The sequence below is a fragment of the Crotalus tigris genome, unplaced genomic scaffold, assembly GCF_016545835.1.
Source record: "Crotalus tigris isolate CLP2741 ecotype Arizona unplaced genomic scaffold, ASM1654583v1 scf7180000024426.592134, whole genome shotgun sequence".
In the NCBI taxonomy this organism is placed as follows: Eukaryota; Metazoa; Chordata; class Lepidosauria; order Squamata; family Viperidae; genus Crotalus; species Crotalus tigris.
In genome coordinates, this window is record NW_024100593.1 from 467002 (window position 1) to 484515 (window position 17514).

The 17514-nt window shown below is 51.3% G+C and overlaps 1 protein-coding gene across 3 annotated transcripts in view; it reads left to right on the top strand.

The window, feature by feature from the left end:
* The window catches only part of CPSF1 (cleavage and polyadenylation specific factor 1), a 52348-nt gene extending 34834 nt beyond the window's left edge, over window positions 1-17514 (top strand). For all 3 annotated transcript variants that reach the window (XM_039330171.1, XM_039330172.1, XM_039330173.1), the window contains exons 26-38: window positions 38-190; window positions 390-506; window positions 841-931; window positions 2634-2718; window positions 4115-4256; window positions 7199-7351; window positions 8984-9160; window positions 9768-9834; window positions 10159-10206; window positions 11843-11998; window positions 14249-14378; window positions 14486-14624; window positions 17319-17514. In XM_039330171.1, the coding sequence (XP_039186105.1) occupies window positions 38-190; window positions 390-506; window positions 841-931; window positions 2634-2718; window positions 4115-4256; window positions 7199-7351; window positions 8984-9160; window positions 9768-9834; window positions 10159-10206; window positions 11843-11998; window positions 14249-14378; window positions 14486-14624; window positions 17319-17366 (1506 nt within the window). In that variant the 3' untranslated portion in view covers window positions 17367-17514. The remainder of the gene's footprint in view (window positions 1-37; window positions 191-389; window positions 507-840; window positions 932-2633; window positions 2719-4114; window positions 4257-7198; window positions 7352-8983; window positions 9161-9767; window positions 9835-10158; window positions 10207-11842; window positions 11999-14248; window positions 14379-14485; window positions 14625-17318) is intronic.

Genomic DNA, 17514 nt, shown 5'->3' on the forward strand with positions numbered 1-17514 from the left:
AATTCCTTGCGCAAGAAGCATCTGTGTTTCTTCTCAGGTGTTCATTTGTGGGCCCTCGCCACATTGGCTGCTGGTGACATCTCGGGGGGCCCTGCGCTTGCACCCCATGACCATAGATGGCCCCATTGAGTCCTTCGCCCCCTTCCACAACGTCAACTGCCCCAAGGGCTTCCTCTACTTCAACCGGCAGGTAAGCCTCACTCATCCAGGGTTAGAACTTGGAAGGGTCCCTCGGGTTGGAACACCTGCCTGCGGAGTTCCTTAGGAGCTGATCCAGAAGCTGGTAGAGCAGGGCTGGCTGAGGAATTCTGGGAGTCCACAAGCCTAAAAGTGGCCATGTTTGGAGACTGCTGTGGTAGATGAAAGTCTGACTGTGTCCTGTCCTGCAGGGGGAGCTGCGCATCAGCGTCTTGCCCGCCTATCTTTCCTACGATGCGCCGTGGCCTGTCCGGAAGATCCCACTGCGTTGCACCGCCCACTACGTAGCATACCACGTGGAGTCCAAGGTAGGACTGGGTGCTCTGGGTAATGCTAGATTGGCTTGGAAATTGGGTTGCCCCGGTAACCCGACCCAGTCTAGCTTCTTTGATCACTTGGATTCTCTCTCCATTGGTTTTAACGGGTTCAGATTACACCCGTGAATGTTTCTTCGAGATCCAAAGAAGTTGGGTATTGTGTGTGACAGTGTGTGAGAGTGTTCAGTTTGTTGATTTCTGGATCGTCGGCCTGCGCGACGGCAAGCTTCACGGTTTCAGAGGCCGAGAGGATCTCGTTTTCTTTTCATTCCACGCCTGTCCCGTCCCTGCCCTGCGCCTTGAACTAACTCCCCCTCCTGCCTAGGTGTACGCCGTGGCCACCAGCGTCAACAACACTTGCACCCGCATCCCCCACATGACGGGGGAGGAGAAGGATTTCGAGACCATCGAGAGAGGTGGGTGTGCCGGGAGCCGACGTGCCACATCCTCCAGCCAGAGGGCTTCCTTGTGGAAGTTTTGCCCAAACTGAGGATGCCCCCGGGAGCAGTTCTCCCCTGGTCCTGCCCAGCGGAGGGTCTTTGGGGGCGAAGGAGCAAGCAGGGAGCTTTGCTGGACTGTCCATGGACGGGGGTCCCTGAGCTGTTTGGTGAGGGTCCAGGGAGAGGAGCAGGGGACCTGCCCTTAAATGAGGCAGGAATGGCTGCAATGCCTTTCTGGGCTAAATATTAATCACAAAAAATAGAGTTGAAAGGGACTTTGGAGATCTTCTAGTCCAACCCCCAGTTTAAGACCTTATACCAGCCAGGTCAAATAACTGTTATTAAAAACTTCCAGTGATGGAGCACCCACAACTTCTGGTGGCAAGCCATTCCACGGGTTAATTGTCCTCACTGTCAGGAAGTTTCTCCTTAATTCCAGGTTGCTTCTCTCTTTGGTCAGTTTCCAACCATTGTTTCTTGTCCTGCCCCCTGGTGCTTTGGAGAATAGATTGGACCCCCTCTTCTTTGTGGCAATCCTTCAAATACTGGAACTCTGCTATTAGATCACCCCTATTTCTTCTTTTCTTTGGACTAGCCAAACCCAAGTCCTGCAGCCGTTCTTCTTATGTTTTAGCCTCTAGTCCCAGGGTAGGCCACCTTGGGTCTTTTATGACTGGTGGACTTCAACTCCCAGAATTCCTGAGCCAGCCATGCTGAGAGGAAAGGGAGAGGTTTCCAAGCTGAGCCAGGCTGGCTCAGGAATTCTGGGAGTTGAAGTCCACGAGTCATGAGGGGGCCATAGTTCCCCATGTTGGCTCAGGAATTCTGGGAGTTGAAGTCCACCAGTCATGAGGGGCCATAGTTCCCTTATGCTGGCTCAGGAATTCTGGGAGTTGAAGTCCACGAGTCATGAGGTGGCCATAGTTCCCCCATGCTGGCTCAGGAATTCTGGGAGTTGAAGTCCACCAGTCATCAGAGGCCATAGTTCCCCCATGCAGGCTCAGGAATTCTGGGAGTTGAAGTCCATGAGTCATGAAGGGGCCTAGGCCAGGGGTAGGTAACCTTGGCTCTTTTGTGACTGGTGGACTTCAACTCCCAGAATTCCTGAGCCAGCCACGCTGAGGGGAAAGGGAGAGGTTTCCAAGCTGAGCCATGCTAGCTCAGGAATTCTGGGAGTTGAAGTCCACCAGTCACGAAGGGGCCACGGTTGCCTACCCCTGGCCTAGTCCCTTAATCATCTCTGTTGCTCTTCTCTGAACTCTTTCCAGAGTCTCAACAACGTTTTTATATCGCAGAGAGCCAAACTGCATATCGGATGCATACTGAGGCAGTATTCTTCATGCCGTCATGGCTTCCTTCTTCCCACCGGAGTTGGCAGAAACCATCCAAACTTGCTAGGCAAAGAGCTGCCATTTGGGGAAGCATAGACCCCCACAACCATAGACTGGGAGATCTCCTCCTCTCTCTTCCTCACTCTCTCTCCAGCCTCCTTGCAATCTTGGCCCTACTCCATCAGTAGGCAGTTCTGTGACTACCAAGACTTGACAACATATTTTGGAGCTACAAATTCTCTCCTTTATTGGTGCCAAGCTCTCTGGAGCTCAGTTTCTCCCCCCCCCCCGCCTCCCTCTTGAAGCGGACCCCAAAGCCGGACATCCCTCTTCCTTCTCCTCCGCAGATGACCGCTACATGCACCCACTGCAGGAAGCTTTTTCTATTCAGCTGATCTCTCCGGTCAGCTGGGAGACCATCCCTAACACCAGGTGAGAAGAGGGGAGGGCAACCCTTGGATTAAGCCCCGGGAGGGAGACGTTTTCACGGGCAGAGCCCTGAAGGAAGGTCAGGCCATTGCTCCATCTCGTCCAGTGCCACCCCCTTACCTTCCTTTGTGGATCGTGGAGATCTTCTCCAGAAGCCTGGAGAGAGCTTAGAGCAGGGGTAGTCAACCTTGGCTCTTTTGTGACTCGTGGACTTCAATTCCCAGAATTCCTGAGCCAGCTTAGCTGGCTCAGGAATTCTGGGAATTGAAGTCCATGAGTCACAAAAGAGCCAAGGTTGACTACCGCTGGCTTAGAGGCTCATTTTGTGAGAACGGCCGACAGGCCCCCCGCCCCCCCACCAAAAGGGGAGACCCATAAAGGCAGTTTCCCCCCCACCCCCAGTTTTGGAGACGCGTATACAGGTGGTCCTTGCCTTACAACTATTCATTTAGTGACCGTTCAGAGTTACGACAGCCCTGAAAAAGCGACACAGGACTTATTTTTCATAATTACGACTATTGCGGCATCCCCGTAGTCACGTGAGCAAACGTCGGACACTTGGCAACCGACTCATATTTGTGACGGTCGCCATGTCCAAGGGGGGGGGTGTCGCATAATCCCCTTTTGCGACCTGACAAAGTCAATGGAGGAAACTGGATTTGCTTAACAACCAGGTTCCTCACTTAACAACTAGCAGTTCTATTGCTAAATATCCCACCTTCCACCCTTCTGGGCCTGTTCCTTCTTCTGCACAGGGGAGGTGGGAGGACGCACAAACATGGAACACAGAGTGTGTGTGGTGCACAAAACTTGCTTTCTATCTAAATCGGTCACTGCAATTATTGATGTGTCTTATAATTGCCTATAAACTCCAGTGGAATTGTTTGGTACAGGAAATCCTTCTTACAACCAATCACTGACCCGTTAACACACATCACACTAAGCCACAAGCCGTTGTTATCAGTGCAGGCAGTTCTCGACTTACAACTATCCATTTAGTGACCGTTCAGAGTTAACGACAGCACTGAAAAAAGTGACAGGGCCATTTTTCACACCGTACGACCGTTCCAGTGTCCCCGTGGTCACGTGATTCGGACGCTTGGCAACCGACTCACATTTATGACGGTTGTAGCATCCCGGAGGGGGTCACGCAATCCCCTCTTGCAACCGTCTGATGGGCAAAGTCAACGGGGGAAGCCGGGGGAAGCCGGACTTAACAACTGGGTTACTAACGCGGCATTCCCTGAACCGCTGGGGTGAGAAAACGGGGCATAATTCACTTAACAACTGTCTCACTTAGCGACAGAAATTTGGGCTCACCTGGGCTCGTACGTCGAGGACTATCTGTACGCAGCGGCCTTCCCTCCCAGCCCCTCCCACCCCCTCTTCTGCTCCGCAGGATCGACCTGGAGGAGTGGGAGCACGTGACTTGCATGAAGACAGTGTCGCTGAAGAGCGAGGAGACGGTCTCCGGTTTGAAGGGCTACATCGCCGTCGGGACCTGCCTGATGCAGGGTGAAGAGGTCACCTGCAGGGGCCGGGTGAGACACACACACACCCCTAGCCGGGTTGCGAAGCTTTTCCCTGGCCCCGTCATCCCCGACTCTGTCCTTTGGTCCCAGTCCCCGTTGGGTGTCCCACACAGTTCAGAGGTTGGGCTAAAGAATCAGGGAGATGTAGAGTTGGAGAAGGGATCTCTGAGCACGGGGGGTCATCTAGTCCTTCCCCTGCTTAGGGTGGGATCCACTAGGCCAGGGTTTCTCAACCAGGACCGCTTTAAGATGGGGGACTTCTGGCTGGGGAATTCTGGGAGTTGAAGTCCGCCCATCTTAAAGTGGTCCAGGTTGAGAAAATCTGGGAGTTGAAGTCCACCCACCTTAAAGTGGTCCAGGTTGAAGTCCACCCACCTTAAAGTGGTCCAGGTTGAAGTCCACCCACCTTAAAGTGGTCCAGGTTGAAGTCCACCCATCTTAAAGTGGTCCAGGTTGAAGTCCACCCACCTTAAAGTGGTCCAGGTTGAGAAAATCCAGGTTGACGTCCACCCATCTTAAAGTGGTCCAGGTTGAGAAAATCTGGGAGTTGAAGTCCACCCATCTTAAAGTGGTCCAGGTTGAAGTCCACCCATCTTAAAGTGGTCCAGGTTGAAGTCCACCCACCTTAAAGTGGTCCAGGTTGAAGTCCACCCACCTTAAAGTGGTCCAGGTTGAGTCCACCCGTCTTAAAGTGGTCCAGGTTGAAGTCCACCCATCTTAAAGTGGTCCAGGTTGAAGTCCACCCACCTTAAAGTGGTCCAGGTTGAAGTCCACCCATCTTAAAGTGGTCCAGGTTGAAGTCCACCCACCTTAAAGTGGTCCAGGTTGAAGTCCATCCATCTTAAAGTGGTCCAGGTTGAAGTCCACCCACCTTAAAGTGGTCCAGGTTGAAGTCCACCCATCTTAAAGTGGTCCAGGTTGAAGTCCACCCACCTTAAAGTGGTCCAGGTTGAAGTCCACCCATCTTAAAGTGGTCCAGGTTGAAGTCCACCCATCTTAAAGTGGTCCAGGTTAAGAAAATCCAGGTTGATGTCCACCCATCTTAAAGTGGTCCATGTTGAGAAAATCTGGGAGTTGAAGTCCACCCATCTTAAAGTGGTCCAGGTTGAAGTCCACCCACCTTAAAGTGGTCCAGGTTGAAGTCCACCCATCTTAAAGTGGTCCAGGTTGAAGTCCACCCACCTTAAAGTGGTCCAGGTTGAAGTCCATCCATCTTAAAGTGGTCCAGGTTGAAGTCCACCCACCTTAAAGTGGTCCAGGTTGAAGTCCACCCATCTTAAAGTGGTCCAGGTTGAAGTCCACCCACCTTAAAGTGGTCCAGGTTGAAGTCCACCCATCTTAAAGTGGTCCAGGTTGAAGTCCACCCATCTTAAAGTGGTCCAGGTTAAGAAAATCCAGGTTGATGTCCACCCATCTTAAAGTGGTCCATGTTGAGAAAATCTGGGAGTTGAAGTCCACCCATCTTAAAGTGGTCCAGGTTGAAGTCCACCCATCTTAAAGTGGTCCAGGTTGAAGTCCACCCACCTTAAAGTGGTCCAGGTTGAAGTCCACCCATCTTAAAGTGGTCCAGGTTGAAGTCCAGTGGTCCCCACCCATCTTAAAGTGGTCCAGGTTGAAGTCCACCCATCTTAAAGTGGTCCAGGTTGAAGTCCACCCACCTTAAAGTGGTCCAGGTTGAAGTCCACCCATCTTAAAGTGGTCCAGGTTGAAGTCCACCCACCTTAAAGTGGTCCAGGTTGAGAAAATCCAGGTTGACGTCCACCCATCTTAAAGTGGTCCAGGTTGAAGTCCACCCATCTTAAAGTGGTCCATGTTGAGAAAATCTGGGAGTTGAAGTCCACCCATCTTAAAGTGGTCCAGGTTGAAGTCCACCCACCTTAAAGTGGTCCAGGTTGAAGTCCACCCATCTTAAAGTGGTCCAGGTTGAAGTCCACCCACCTTAAAGTGGTCCAGGTTGAAGTCCACCCATCTTAAAGTGGTCCAGGTTGAAGTCCACCCATCTTAAAGTGGTCCAGGTTAAGAAAATCCAGGTTGATGTCCACCCATCTTAAAGTGGTCCATGTTGAGAAAATCTGGGAGTTGAAGTCCACCCATCTTAAAGTGGTCCAGGTTGAAGTCCACCCATCTTAAAGTGGTCCAGGTTAAGAAAATCCAGGTTGATGTCCACCCATCTTAAAGTGGTCCATGTTGAGAAAATCTGGGAGTTGAAGTCCACCCATGTTAAAGTGGTCCAGGTTCAGAAAATCTCTGATCAGGATCAGCTTTCCTTGCACACCTACAAGCAGTTATATGGATACACACACACACCCATATAATTTTTGTGGCAGTCGTCGTCTTCATGGCCTTGCAGGTTATTTTCTGACTTTCAATCTGAATAGAGCTGGAAGGGACCTTGGAGGTCTTCCAGTCCAGCCCCCTGCCCAAGCAGGAGACAATCTCTTCTTAAAGGCCTGTGGTAATGGAGCACCCACAACTTATGGAGACAAGGAGTTCCACTGGTTAATTATCCTCACTGTCAGGAAGTTTCTCCTTAGTTCCAGGTTGCTTCTCTCCTTGATTGGTCCCCATCCGTCGCTTCTTCTGCCTTCAGGTGCTTTGGAGAATAGCTTGACTCCCTCTTCTTTGGGGCCTACCTCAGTGGTTCTCAACCTGTGGTCTGTGGTCCCCTGGGGGGGAGGTTTAACGTTGTCACGGGGTGGACAAAGGCTTGAAGAAATATTAGGATTTAAATCTTAAGTCTCGGAGGTCTGTGGCCACAAAAGGTATTTAAAGGGAGCCTGTGGTGAAGACAAGGTTGAGAATCCCTGGCTGGGCTGTGAGTCATTTTACGGGGAGTCCGTTGTAGCTGTCAACGGACACTAAGTGACCGCTCATAAATCGAGGACTTACCTGCAATTCAGGAGAGAGTGGGATGGCTCTTTTTCTCCTCCTCACTGGCCCCCTTTGCGCAGATCCTGATCATGGACATCATCGAGGTGGTTCCCGAGCCGGGCCAGCCCCTCACCAAGAACAAGTTCAAGGTCCTGTACGAGAAGGAGCAGAAGGGGCCGGTCACCGCCCTCTGCCACTGCAATGGCTACCTGGTGTCGGCCATTGGACAGAAGGTGAGTCGGTCGGAGACCAGAGTGGAGGAGGCAGAGGAAGAATGTGGGGGTCCTTGGTGCTCTCTGAGATGGATTGTTTCCTTGCAGACGTTTCATGACCCAACTAGGGAACATCATCAGTGCTAGAAGGGGGGAGGAAGGGAGGGAGGGAGGAAGGAAGGAAGGATAGTTTGTGGGGTCCTTGTTGCTCTCTGAGCTGGATTGTTTTCTTGCAGACGTTTCATGAACCAATTAGGGAACATCATCAGTGCTAGAAGGGGGGAGAGAGGGAGGGAGGGAGGGAGGGAGGGAAGGAAGGAAGGAAGGAAGGAAGGAAGGAAGGAAGGAAGGAAGGAAGGAAGGAAGGAAGGAAGGAAGGAAGGACAGACTGTGGGTTCCTTGTTGCTCTCTGAGCTGGATTGTTTCCTTGCAGATATTTCATGACCCAACTAGGTAACATCATCAGTGCTAGAAGGGAATAGGGTCTGTGGAGGAGGAGGAGGAGGAGGAGGAGGAGGAGAAGGACTGTGGGGTCCTTGGTGCTCTCTGAGCTGGATTGTTTTCTTGCAGATATTTCATGACCCAACTAGGTAACATCATCAGTGTCATGGTTCCGAAAGAAAGCAGATTTTCAAAGAATTTTGAGGCTTATTCCTCTAAAAGAATCTTTTTATTATTCTGCATAGCTTGGGCACTAACAAAGTTAAGCCAAAAACTGAATACTCCCTCCCCCAAACACCCGTAACAAAGCATAACTCATTCCTTCATTTTACAGTCATCAATCACATTCTCCAATTAATGTGAAGTGTGAGGTGCCCCTCCCGTTGCAGCTGAGCTGACCTTGGCCACACTGTGCTCAGACATTGTTATGGTTAACTTGCATACTTTCCCATCCCCTAGACTACTACTATCTGCCTTAACTCTAGAAGTGCTATACAGGCTAAATAAAAAAGGTTTGCTTCTTCATATATGGCAAGCAAGAACATCCGATGTTAGCAGTCTTGACAATCAGTTTTAGAAGGGAGGAGGAGGGGGAGAGGGAAAGGAAAGAAGGAGTGTGGGGTCCCTGGTGCTTCCTGAGCATGGTTTTCTTGCAGATGTTTCATGACCCAACTAGGGAACATCATCAGTGTTAGAAGGGAGTGGAGCTGGGAGGAGGGAAACTTTCCAAATATTTTGGACATTCCGTTCTAGCCTGACTATTGCAACCAGCATCTTTGTCAGAGCGTGCATAGTCTTACTGCGCGGGATAACCCAGGGGTAAACAAAATAAACAGTGGTCTGCATTAAATGGTGGTTTATCTTACACTAGCTACAATATCATACACCAGGAGCAATCTACATACACGAGCTAATACGGCAGGGTCCAACAAGCCACAGTTACAGCAGGAAACGGAAGAGAGAGAACACATCAGCAGAGTCTTCCCTTTATACCGAGGCTCTTAAAGAGACGCAGACCCTGCTGGGTCATTCTCATCGTTACATCGTAACATTTCATGACCTGGTTAGCTGTTAAATCAATATCTTGACCTACCACTTCACCCAAAGGGAGTCGAGGATCTTTCTCTCCTAAGAGGTCGGACGGGGGCAGGCCTGGCAGCCAGGTTGACCTCCCCCCCCCTCCTACTTGTGTCCCCCCCTCTGCGCCTGCAGATTTTCCTCTGGAGCCTGAAGGACAACGACCTGACTGGCATGGCCTTCATTGACACCCAGCTCTACATCCACCAGATGATCAGTGTGAAGAACTTCATCCTGGCCGCCGACGTCATGAAGAGCATCTCGCTGCTGCGCTACCAGGAGGAGAGCAAGACCCTCTCTCTCGTCAGCCGGGTGGGGACCCTGAGCAGGGTGGGGAGGGCTGTTCCCACCCCGCCCCCTCCAGGCCACATCGCGGGCCTCTGCTGAGCTCCCCACCTCTCTCTCTCCTCTCTTTGTCTGTCTCTGTCTCTCTTTCCTCTTTCTGTCTGTGTCTTCCTCTCTCTTTTTCTCTCTGTCTCTGTCTCTCTCACTGTCTCTGTATCTCCTCTCTCTCTGTCTCTCCTCTTTCTGTCTGTCTCCCTCTCTCTCTTCCTCTCTCTTTTTCTCTGTCTCTCCTCTTTCTCTCACTGTCTCTCTCTCCTCTTTCTCTCTCTGTCTCTCTCTCTCCTCTTTCTGTCTGTCTCCCTCTCTCTCTTTTCCTCTCTTTTTCTCTCTGTCTCTCTCTCTCTCACTGTCTCTGTCTCTCCTCTTTTTCTGTCTCTGACTCTCTCCTTCCTCTTTCTCTCTCTCTCCTTCCTCTCCTCTATCTTTCTCTTTCTCTGTGTGTCTCTCTCTTTCTCTGTCTCTGTCTCTTTCTCTCATTTCTCTCTTTTTCTCTCTGTCTCTGTCTCTTTTTTCTCTGTCTCTCTCTATCTGTCTCTCTCTCTCTCTCTCCTCTTTCTCTCTCTCCCTCCCGCAGGATGCCAAGCCCCTGGAGGTCTACAGCGTGGACTTCATGGTGGACAACGCCCAGCTGGGATTCCTCGGTGGGTCCCAGAGGGAGCCTTGGGAAAGGGTGGGGCAGCCTAGATCCAGGCACGGGTTCTCTCCAGCAGGCTGGTGTCTGCCCACCCCCCCAATGCTGGGGAAGGGATACTGGAGGGCAGTGGTTGAAGAAGGGGGGGGGCTTTACAGCGGGGATCCAGGCTGGTGCCTCTCTATAAAGACGCCGTGCTCCTTCCTGGACTCACCCTGGGAGCTGTGCGATCCCAGGAAGATACAAGTTATAAGTCCCCAACTTATAACGGTTTGTTTAGTGACTGTTCAAAGTTGCAAGGGCACTGAAAAAAAGGGGACTTTTTCTTTTGCAGTGTCTGACAGGGACCGAAACCTCCTGGTCTACATGTATCTGCCGGAAGGTGAGGACAACCAAGGGAGTTTATTATCCATTAATAATAAAGAATTTAATTATATTCTGACTCTGGGGCAGACCGATGGGCTGAGATGGGTCTCTGTTCTGGGGGGGAGGGGGGGATTTGGGTCTGTTTCACGGGGGTCTCTGGAGATGCCCCCGTCCTCCCCAGAGTCAGGATCGTCCCAAAGGTGCTTTTTCTAAAAAAAGGCAAATGACCTTTTCTTGTTTACTTCTCCTTGAAAACGTTTCGCTCCTCGTCCGAGCGGCTTGCTCAGTTCTAACCGACTGGTGGGGAAGTTGTTGTTGTTGTTAATTGCGAAGTCGTGTCTGACCCATCGCGACCCCATGGACCACGTTCTTCCAGGCCTTCCTGTCCTCTGCCCTCTTCTGGAGTCCATTGAAGCTCCCGCCTCCTGCTTCAGGGACTCCATCCAGCCACCTCCTTCTCTGTCGTCCCCTTCTTCTCTTGCCCTCCATCTTTCCCAGCATCAGGCCCTTCTCCAGGGAGTCCTTCCTTCTCATTAGGTGGCCAAAGGAATTGAGTTTCCACTTCAGGATCTGGCCTTCTCAAGAGCAGTCGGGGTTGATCTCCTCCAGGACTGACCGGTTGGATCGCCTTGCAGTCCAGGGGACTCGCAGGAGTCTTCTCCAGCACCAGAGTTCAAAGGCCTCCATTCTCTTTAATTCCATTTAAATTCCATTTAAATTTAAATTAAATTCCATTTAAGCTCACGCCTGCTGCTTCAGTGACTCCATCCAGCTATATGTCCAACTTTCACAGCCATACGTTGCAACTGGGAAAACCATGGCTTTGACTAGTGACGGTTCAAAGTCTGTTGTTGTTGTCAGTTGCGAAGTCGTGTCCGACCCATCGCGACCCCATGGACAATGTTCCTCCAGGCCTTCCTGTCCTCTACCATTGAAGCTCAGGCCTCCTGCTTCAGGGACTCCATCCAGCCACCTCCTTCTCTGTCGTCCCCTTCTTCTCTTGCCCTCCATCTTTCCCAGCATCAGTCTCTTCTCCAGGGAGTCCTTCCTTCTCATTAGGTGGCCAAAGGACTTGAGTTTCAGCTTCAGGATCTGGCCTTCTCAAGAGCAGTCGGGGTTGATCTCCTCCAGGACTGACCGGTTGGATCACCTTGCAGTCCAGGGGACTCGCAGGAGTTTTCTCCAGCACCAGAGTTCAAAGGCCTCCATTCTTTTTGCACTCAGCCTTTCTTATGGTCCAACTTTCACAGCCACACATTGCAACTGGGGAAACCATGGCCCTGACTGTACACACTTTTGTTGGCAGGGTGGGGGAAGGGAAGGATCTATATTCTTTGCAGTCATCCGGGTTGAGGAGAACGCAGAGAGGAAAGAGCGTAAATCTTCTCGTTCCCCACCAGTCAGTCAGAACCGAAGAAGCTTCCTGGAGGAGAAGCGAAATGTCTTCAAAGGGGGGGAAAAAATCAAGGAAGCCCAGTTGCCTTTTGGTGAAAGCTTTGCTCCCTTTCCTGTCCCTGGGGATCCCCCCCCCCGGCCATTCCCGGGCTCCTGGTGGAGCAGCGGCATTGGGAGGGGGGCCATTTGGGAGGGGGATCCTCCTGGTTCCCCCCCTCCAGCAGCCCCCCCCCCGGGGCCTCGTGCTTCCTCCGCAGCAAAGGAGAGCTTTGGCGGCATGCGACTTCTCCGCCGAGCGGACTTCCATGTGGGGGCCCACGTCAACGCTTTCTGGAGGACGCCGTGCCGGGGAGCCCTGGAAGGGCTGGCCAAGAAGACCAACGCCTGGGAGAACAAGCACATCACCTGGTTTGGTGAGCAGGGCGGTGGTGGGGGCCGCAGGGACACCCAGAATGGAGTGCTTTTCCCACCGTGTCCCGTTCACACAACCTTCCTATGTTAGCCCTGGAGAACCTTGCACCTTTGGGGGCGCAGGCAGTCTTTTGTTGGGATAGCAAGTTCTCTCGAAGGGTTTCCAGATTAGAATATCGGCAGTTTTCTTGCAGAAGTTGGCATTGCCCAATTAGGGAATGTCATCAGTGCTGGAAGGGAGGGGAGTTCATGGGGAGGAGGAGGAGGAGAACTGTGGGAGTCCTGGGTGCCGTCTGAGCTGGGTGGTTTTCTTGCAGACCTTTCATCACCCAACTAGGGAACATCATCAGTGAATCAGCATGTGTTGGGTTATGAAACGTCTGCAAGAAAATAACCAAGTTCAGAGAGCACTAAGGATCCCACAGTCATCCTCCTCTTCTTCTTCCTCCTGCTCCTCCTGCTGCTGCTGCTGCTCCTCCTCCTCCTCCCTTCTAACACTGAAGATGTTACCTAACTGGGTTATAAAATGTCTGCAAGAAAACAGCCAAGCTCAGAGAGCACCAAGGACCCCACAATTCTCGTCCTCCTCCTCCTCCTCCTCCTCCTCCTCCTCCTCCTCCTCTCTGCAAATTCTCCTCCCTTCTAACACTGAGGATGTTACCTAGTTGGGTTATGAAATGTCTGTAAGAAAACAGCCAAGCTCAGAGAGCACCAAGGACCAAACAGCAATCCTCCTCCTCTTTCTCCTCCCCCTCCCCCTCCTCCTCCTCCTCCCCCCCACCCAATCCTACCCCCTTCTAGACTGATGATGTTACCTGGTTGGCTATTAAAACATCTGCAAGAAAACATCCAAGCTCAAAGAGCACCCAGGACCCCTCATTTCAACCCTGAGCTAAAAAGATTCTCCTTTATCGGTATCTGCATTGATTAAGCCCTCTACTTAATGACTGTAATTTAGGCCACAATTTCAGTCGTTAAGTCGTGACAATTGTAAAGCAGGTCACCCCGTGACTGCCACCCGATTTGACGATATTTTTGCAGCGGTTAAGTGAGCGCGGCGGTCGTAAAAACGTTGTTTGTTATGGGGCAAGGAATAAATGCCAGTGTCTGGCAAAAAAAAACCATAGTTAAATCGTAGTCATGTTGACTGCAGGACGCTGCAAATGGCTGTAAAGGCAATCTGCTTGCCCAGTGCCCAAAATGAGGAGGGAAGGACCTTGGAATTTGGATCCCAGGTCCTCAGTCCCGTTTTGGGCCTCTGTCAGTAACTTTCAAACCAACTGGAGCATGTGATTTATGATGGTTAGTTGTAGGAGGGGATTGTGCTTTGATCTATGGGCAAACTGCAAACGGTTGCTAAGTGACAGGTCGTGTTGTGAGTCCATGCCAGCCAGTGGAACCGGCAGCTGAGTCTGGGGAGGAGAAGGAGGAGGAGGAGAAGGGGTGTGGAGATCCCACAGGCTGGGCCTCCTTCGGGCCCCGTCGGCCAAGCAGTGCCATTTGGCGGGGCCGCAGAAGAGGGCCTTCTCTGTGATGGCGCCCACGCTTTGGAATCAGCTCCCCCCGGAGATTAGGACCACTCCCACCCTGTTGGTCTTCCGTAAACTACTTAAGACGTGGCTTTTCCGGCAGGCCTGGGGTTTATAAAACCTGACCCCTGGATGATTGTTTTTGTAGTGTTGTTTTGTTATGTTTTATGTGTTTTTTATTGTTAGCCACCCAGAGTCCTCCGGGAGTGGGGCGGCTTATAAATTTTAAAAATAAAATAAATCAGAGTCGGAGGAAGGCTCCGATGAGTTACAGGACTCACAATCGGATGGAGAGGCTGGCCCCTCCAATCGTGGTCAGGATGAGACACAGCTGTGTGAGGAAAATGAGTCAGATTCTGAGGACTCAACAGCTGGAAGTCATTAGAGACGCTCACATAAAGGAAGGCAGTTAACTAGAGCAGGTCAGAGGGAGACAATAGGGCAACCCCAAGGGACTAAATCCCTGTTTTGCATTCTGTTTCCTGTGGACCATTTGCTCCATTTGGATTGCGTTTGGTTGCTTTTGTTTTTGGACCGTTGGGCAGGTTTGTTACCAATATTAAAAGGGCTTTTGTTTTCTTCTGAGTCTCTCAAAAGGATGGCCATAGGCTGGGACAGAACAGGTCGTAAGTCCAGGACTACCTATACGGGGGGGGGGGGGGAGAGCTTGCCCTATCAGGGCTGGATGCTGTTCCGAATCCTGGACTGGTCTTCCTTCTGCAGCTACTCTGGACGGAGGCATCGGGCTGCTGCTGCCCATGCAGGAGAAGACCTACCGGCGGCTGCTGATGTTGCAGAACGCGCTGACTTCCATGCTGCCCCACCACGCAGGGCTCAACCCTCGGGCCTTCAGGTACCCCATTCCAGGGGGCGGATGGGGGCGGGAGCTGATCCCCGAAGGCAGCGGGGCGGGCAGCCTGGGCTCCCAGCAGCCTCACCTCCCACCCTCCTCTTTTCTAGGATGCTGCACATGGACCGGCGCATCCTGCAGAACGCCGTCCGGAACATTCTGGACGGGGAGCTGCTGAACCGCTACCTCTACCTGAGCACCATGGAGCGCAGTGAGCTGGCCAAGAAAATTGGCACCACGCCGGACATTGTGAGCAGCGGGCAGGGGGGGAAGGGAGGGAGGGAGGGAGGGCAGACCCCTCCCCTTCTTGGGAGGTGGAGCTTTGGCAGCCGGAATTGGACAGCTCAACACAAGATGACAATAACAAAAACAATAATAATAATATAGTTGGAAGGGACCTTGGAGGTCATCTAATCCAACCCCCTGCTCAGGCAGGAAACCCTATGCTATTTCAGACTAATGGCTGTCCAGTCTCTTCTTAAAAACCTCCAGTGGTGGAGCATTCACCACTTCTGGAGGCAGGTGGTTCCACTGGTTAATTGTTTTAACTGTCAGGAAGTTTCTCCTTAGTTCTAGATTGCTTCTCTCCTTGATCAGTTTCCATCTGTTGCTTCTTGTCCTGCCTTCCGGCGCTTTGGAGAATAGCTTGACTCCCTCTTCTTTGGGGCAGCCCCTGAGATACCGGAAGACTGCTATCCTGTCTCCCCCACCTTGTCCTTCTCTTCGTTAAACTAGACATCCCCAATTCCAGCAGCCGTTCCTTGTATGTTTCAGCCTCCAGGAAATAATAATTTCCTGACTTTACCAAAAAAAACCACCTTACTCGGAACTGCCATCTATACTTAGACGCTGCCTTAACAGCTCTCAGGCCCTTGGTTGGGACTTGAACTGTTAAGCTTTTACCAGTCCCAGACTGTGAATCGATTAAAAAATAATATTACTAATCATATCACAAGAGGACCCCAGGTGTAGACTACAGTCATCATGCGTGAAGTTGTCCCAGGCTTAGTTGGCGGCGAGTTGTCTGAATTCCAGGGATATGAAGGCCACGCTGTGTCCCTGGGAGAGCTGGAGGAAGCCCACCCTCCCTCTCTCTCACTCTCACTTTCCAAGGGGCCATATCTCTACCCTGGGCTCAGCTTCCCCTCCTTTTGCCCCTTCCCGGCTTGTCCCAAATACGTTTTTTCCAGGAAGCAACTGGACTTTCATTGTTTTTCCTTTGAAGATGTTTCACTCCTCATCCCAGAAGCTTCTTCAGCTCTGACCGGATGGTGGGGAATGGAAGATTTATACTCCTTGCAAACAGCCTGGCTCAGCTTGGAAACCTCTCCCTTTCCCCTCAGCATGGCTGGCTGAGGAATTCTGGGAGTTGAAGTCCACCAGTCATAAAAGAGCCACGGTGGCCTACCCCTGCCCTAGACCAGGGGTGGGGAATCTTGGCTCTTTTATGACTGGTGGACTTCAACTCCCAGAATTCCTCAGCCAGCCTCCATTTTGTTTGTTAGATTTAAGACAGGAGTCTTCAAACTTGGCTCCCCTCATGACTGGTGGACTTCAACTCCCAGAATTCCTGAGCCAGCATGGGGGAACTATGGCCCCCTCATGATTCATGGACTTCAACTCCCAGAATTCCTGAGCCAGCATGGGGGAACTATGGCCCCCTCATGACTCGTGGACTTCAACTCCCAGAATTCCTGAGCCAGCCATGCTGAGGGAAAAGGGAGAGGTTGCCAAGCTGAGCCAGGCTGGCTCAGGAATTCTGGGAGTTGAAGTCCACCAGTCATAAAAGAGCCAAGTTTGAAGACTCCTGTCTTAAATCTAACAAACAAAATGGAGGCTGGCTGAGGAATTCTGGGAGTTGGAAGTCCAGGAGTCATAAAAGAGCCAAGGTTGCCTACCCCTGCTCTAAAAGAATGCAAACGACGAGAAGGCTGCCAAGGAATTATAAATCCTACCTTTCCGCACCATCCAGTCAGAGCTGAGGAAGCTTCTTGGATGGGAAGCGAAATGTCTTCAAACAAAGACATTAAACACTGGGCACTATCTAACAAAATGAAATTCAATGGTGAAAAAAGCAAGGTTCTATATTTAGGCAAGAAAAACCAAATGCACAGGTATAGAATAGGTGGTACCTTGTCAATAGTAACTGAGAGGGACCTCGGAGTCTAGTGGACAATCACTTAGATATGAGCCAGCCGTGTGCTGCAGCTGCTAAAAAGGCCAACACAGTGCTAGGCTGCATTAGCAGAGGGATAGAATCAAGATCACGTGAAGTATTAATACCACTTTACAATGGCTTGGTAAGGCCACACTTGGAATACGGCATCCAGTTTTGGTCACCACGATGTAAAAAAGATGTTGAGACTCTAGAAAGAGTGCAGAGAAGAGCAACAAAGATGATCAGGGGACTGGAGGCTAAAACATATAAGGAACGGCTGCTGGAATTGAGTACGTCTAGTTTAACGAAGAGAAGGACGAGGGGGGACAGGATAGCAGCCTTCCAACATCTTGGGGACTGCCCCAAAGAAGAGGGAGTCAAGCTATCCTCCAAAGCGCCTGAAGGCAGGACAAGAAGCAACAGATGGAAACCAATCAAGGAGAGAAGCAACCTGGAACTAAGGAGAAACTTCCTGACAGTGAGAACAATTAACCAGTGGAACCACCTGCCTCCAGAAGCGGTTTAATGCTCCAACGCTGGAAGTTTTTAAGAAGAGACTGGACAGCCATTTGTCCGAAATGGTATAGGGTTTCCTGCCTGAGCAGGGGGTTGGACTAGATGACCTCCAAGGTCCCTTCCAACTTTATTTTTATTATTTATTATTCCAATTAAGTCCAGTAGCCTCCTGGAAAAAGCACCTTTGGAACGGCCATGACCTGGGTGACGGAGAACCTCCATAGACCCCCCCAGCTTCCTCACACCTTCTCCTTCCTCCCCTTCAACAGATCCTGGAAGACCTGCTGGAGATTGATCGCGTCACCGCCCATTTCTAGGGTGTCCTGTCTCCGCTGCAACGGAGGCGTTTCGACATGCCCCATCTTCTCCCCAAGTTGCCACATTCCTTGTTGCGTTTGGTGTTTGTTTCTGATAGAAAACCGTCCACACGAGATTTGTATAAAACATTCAGGATTTGTAAGGAAA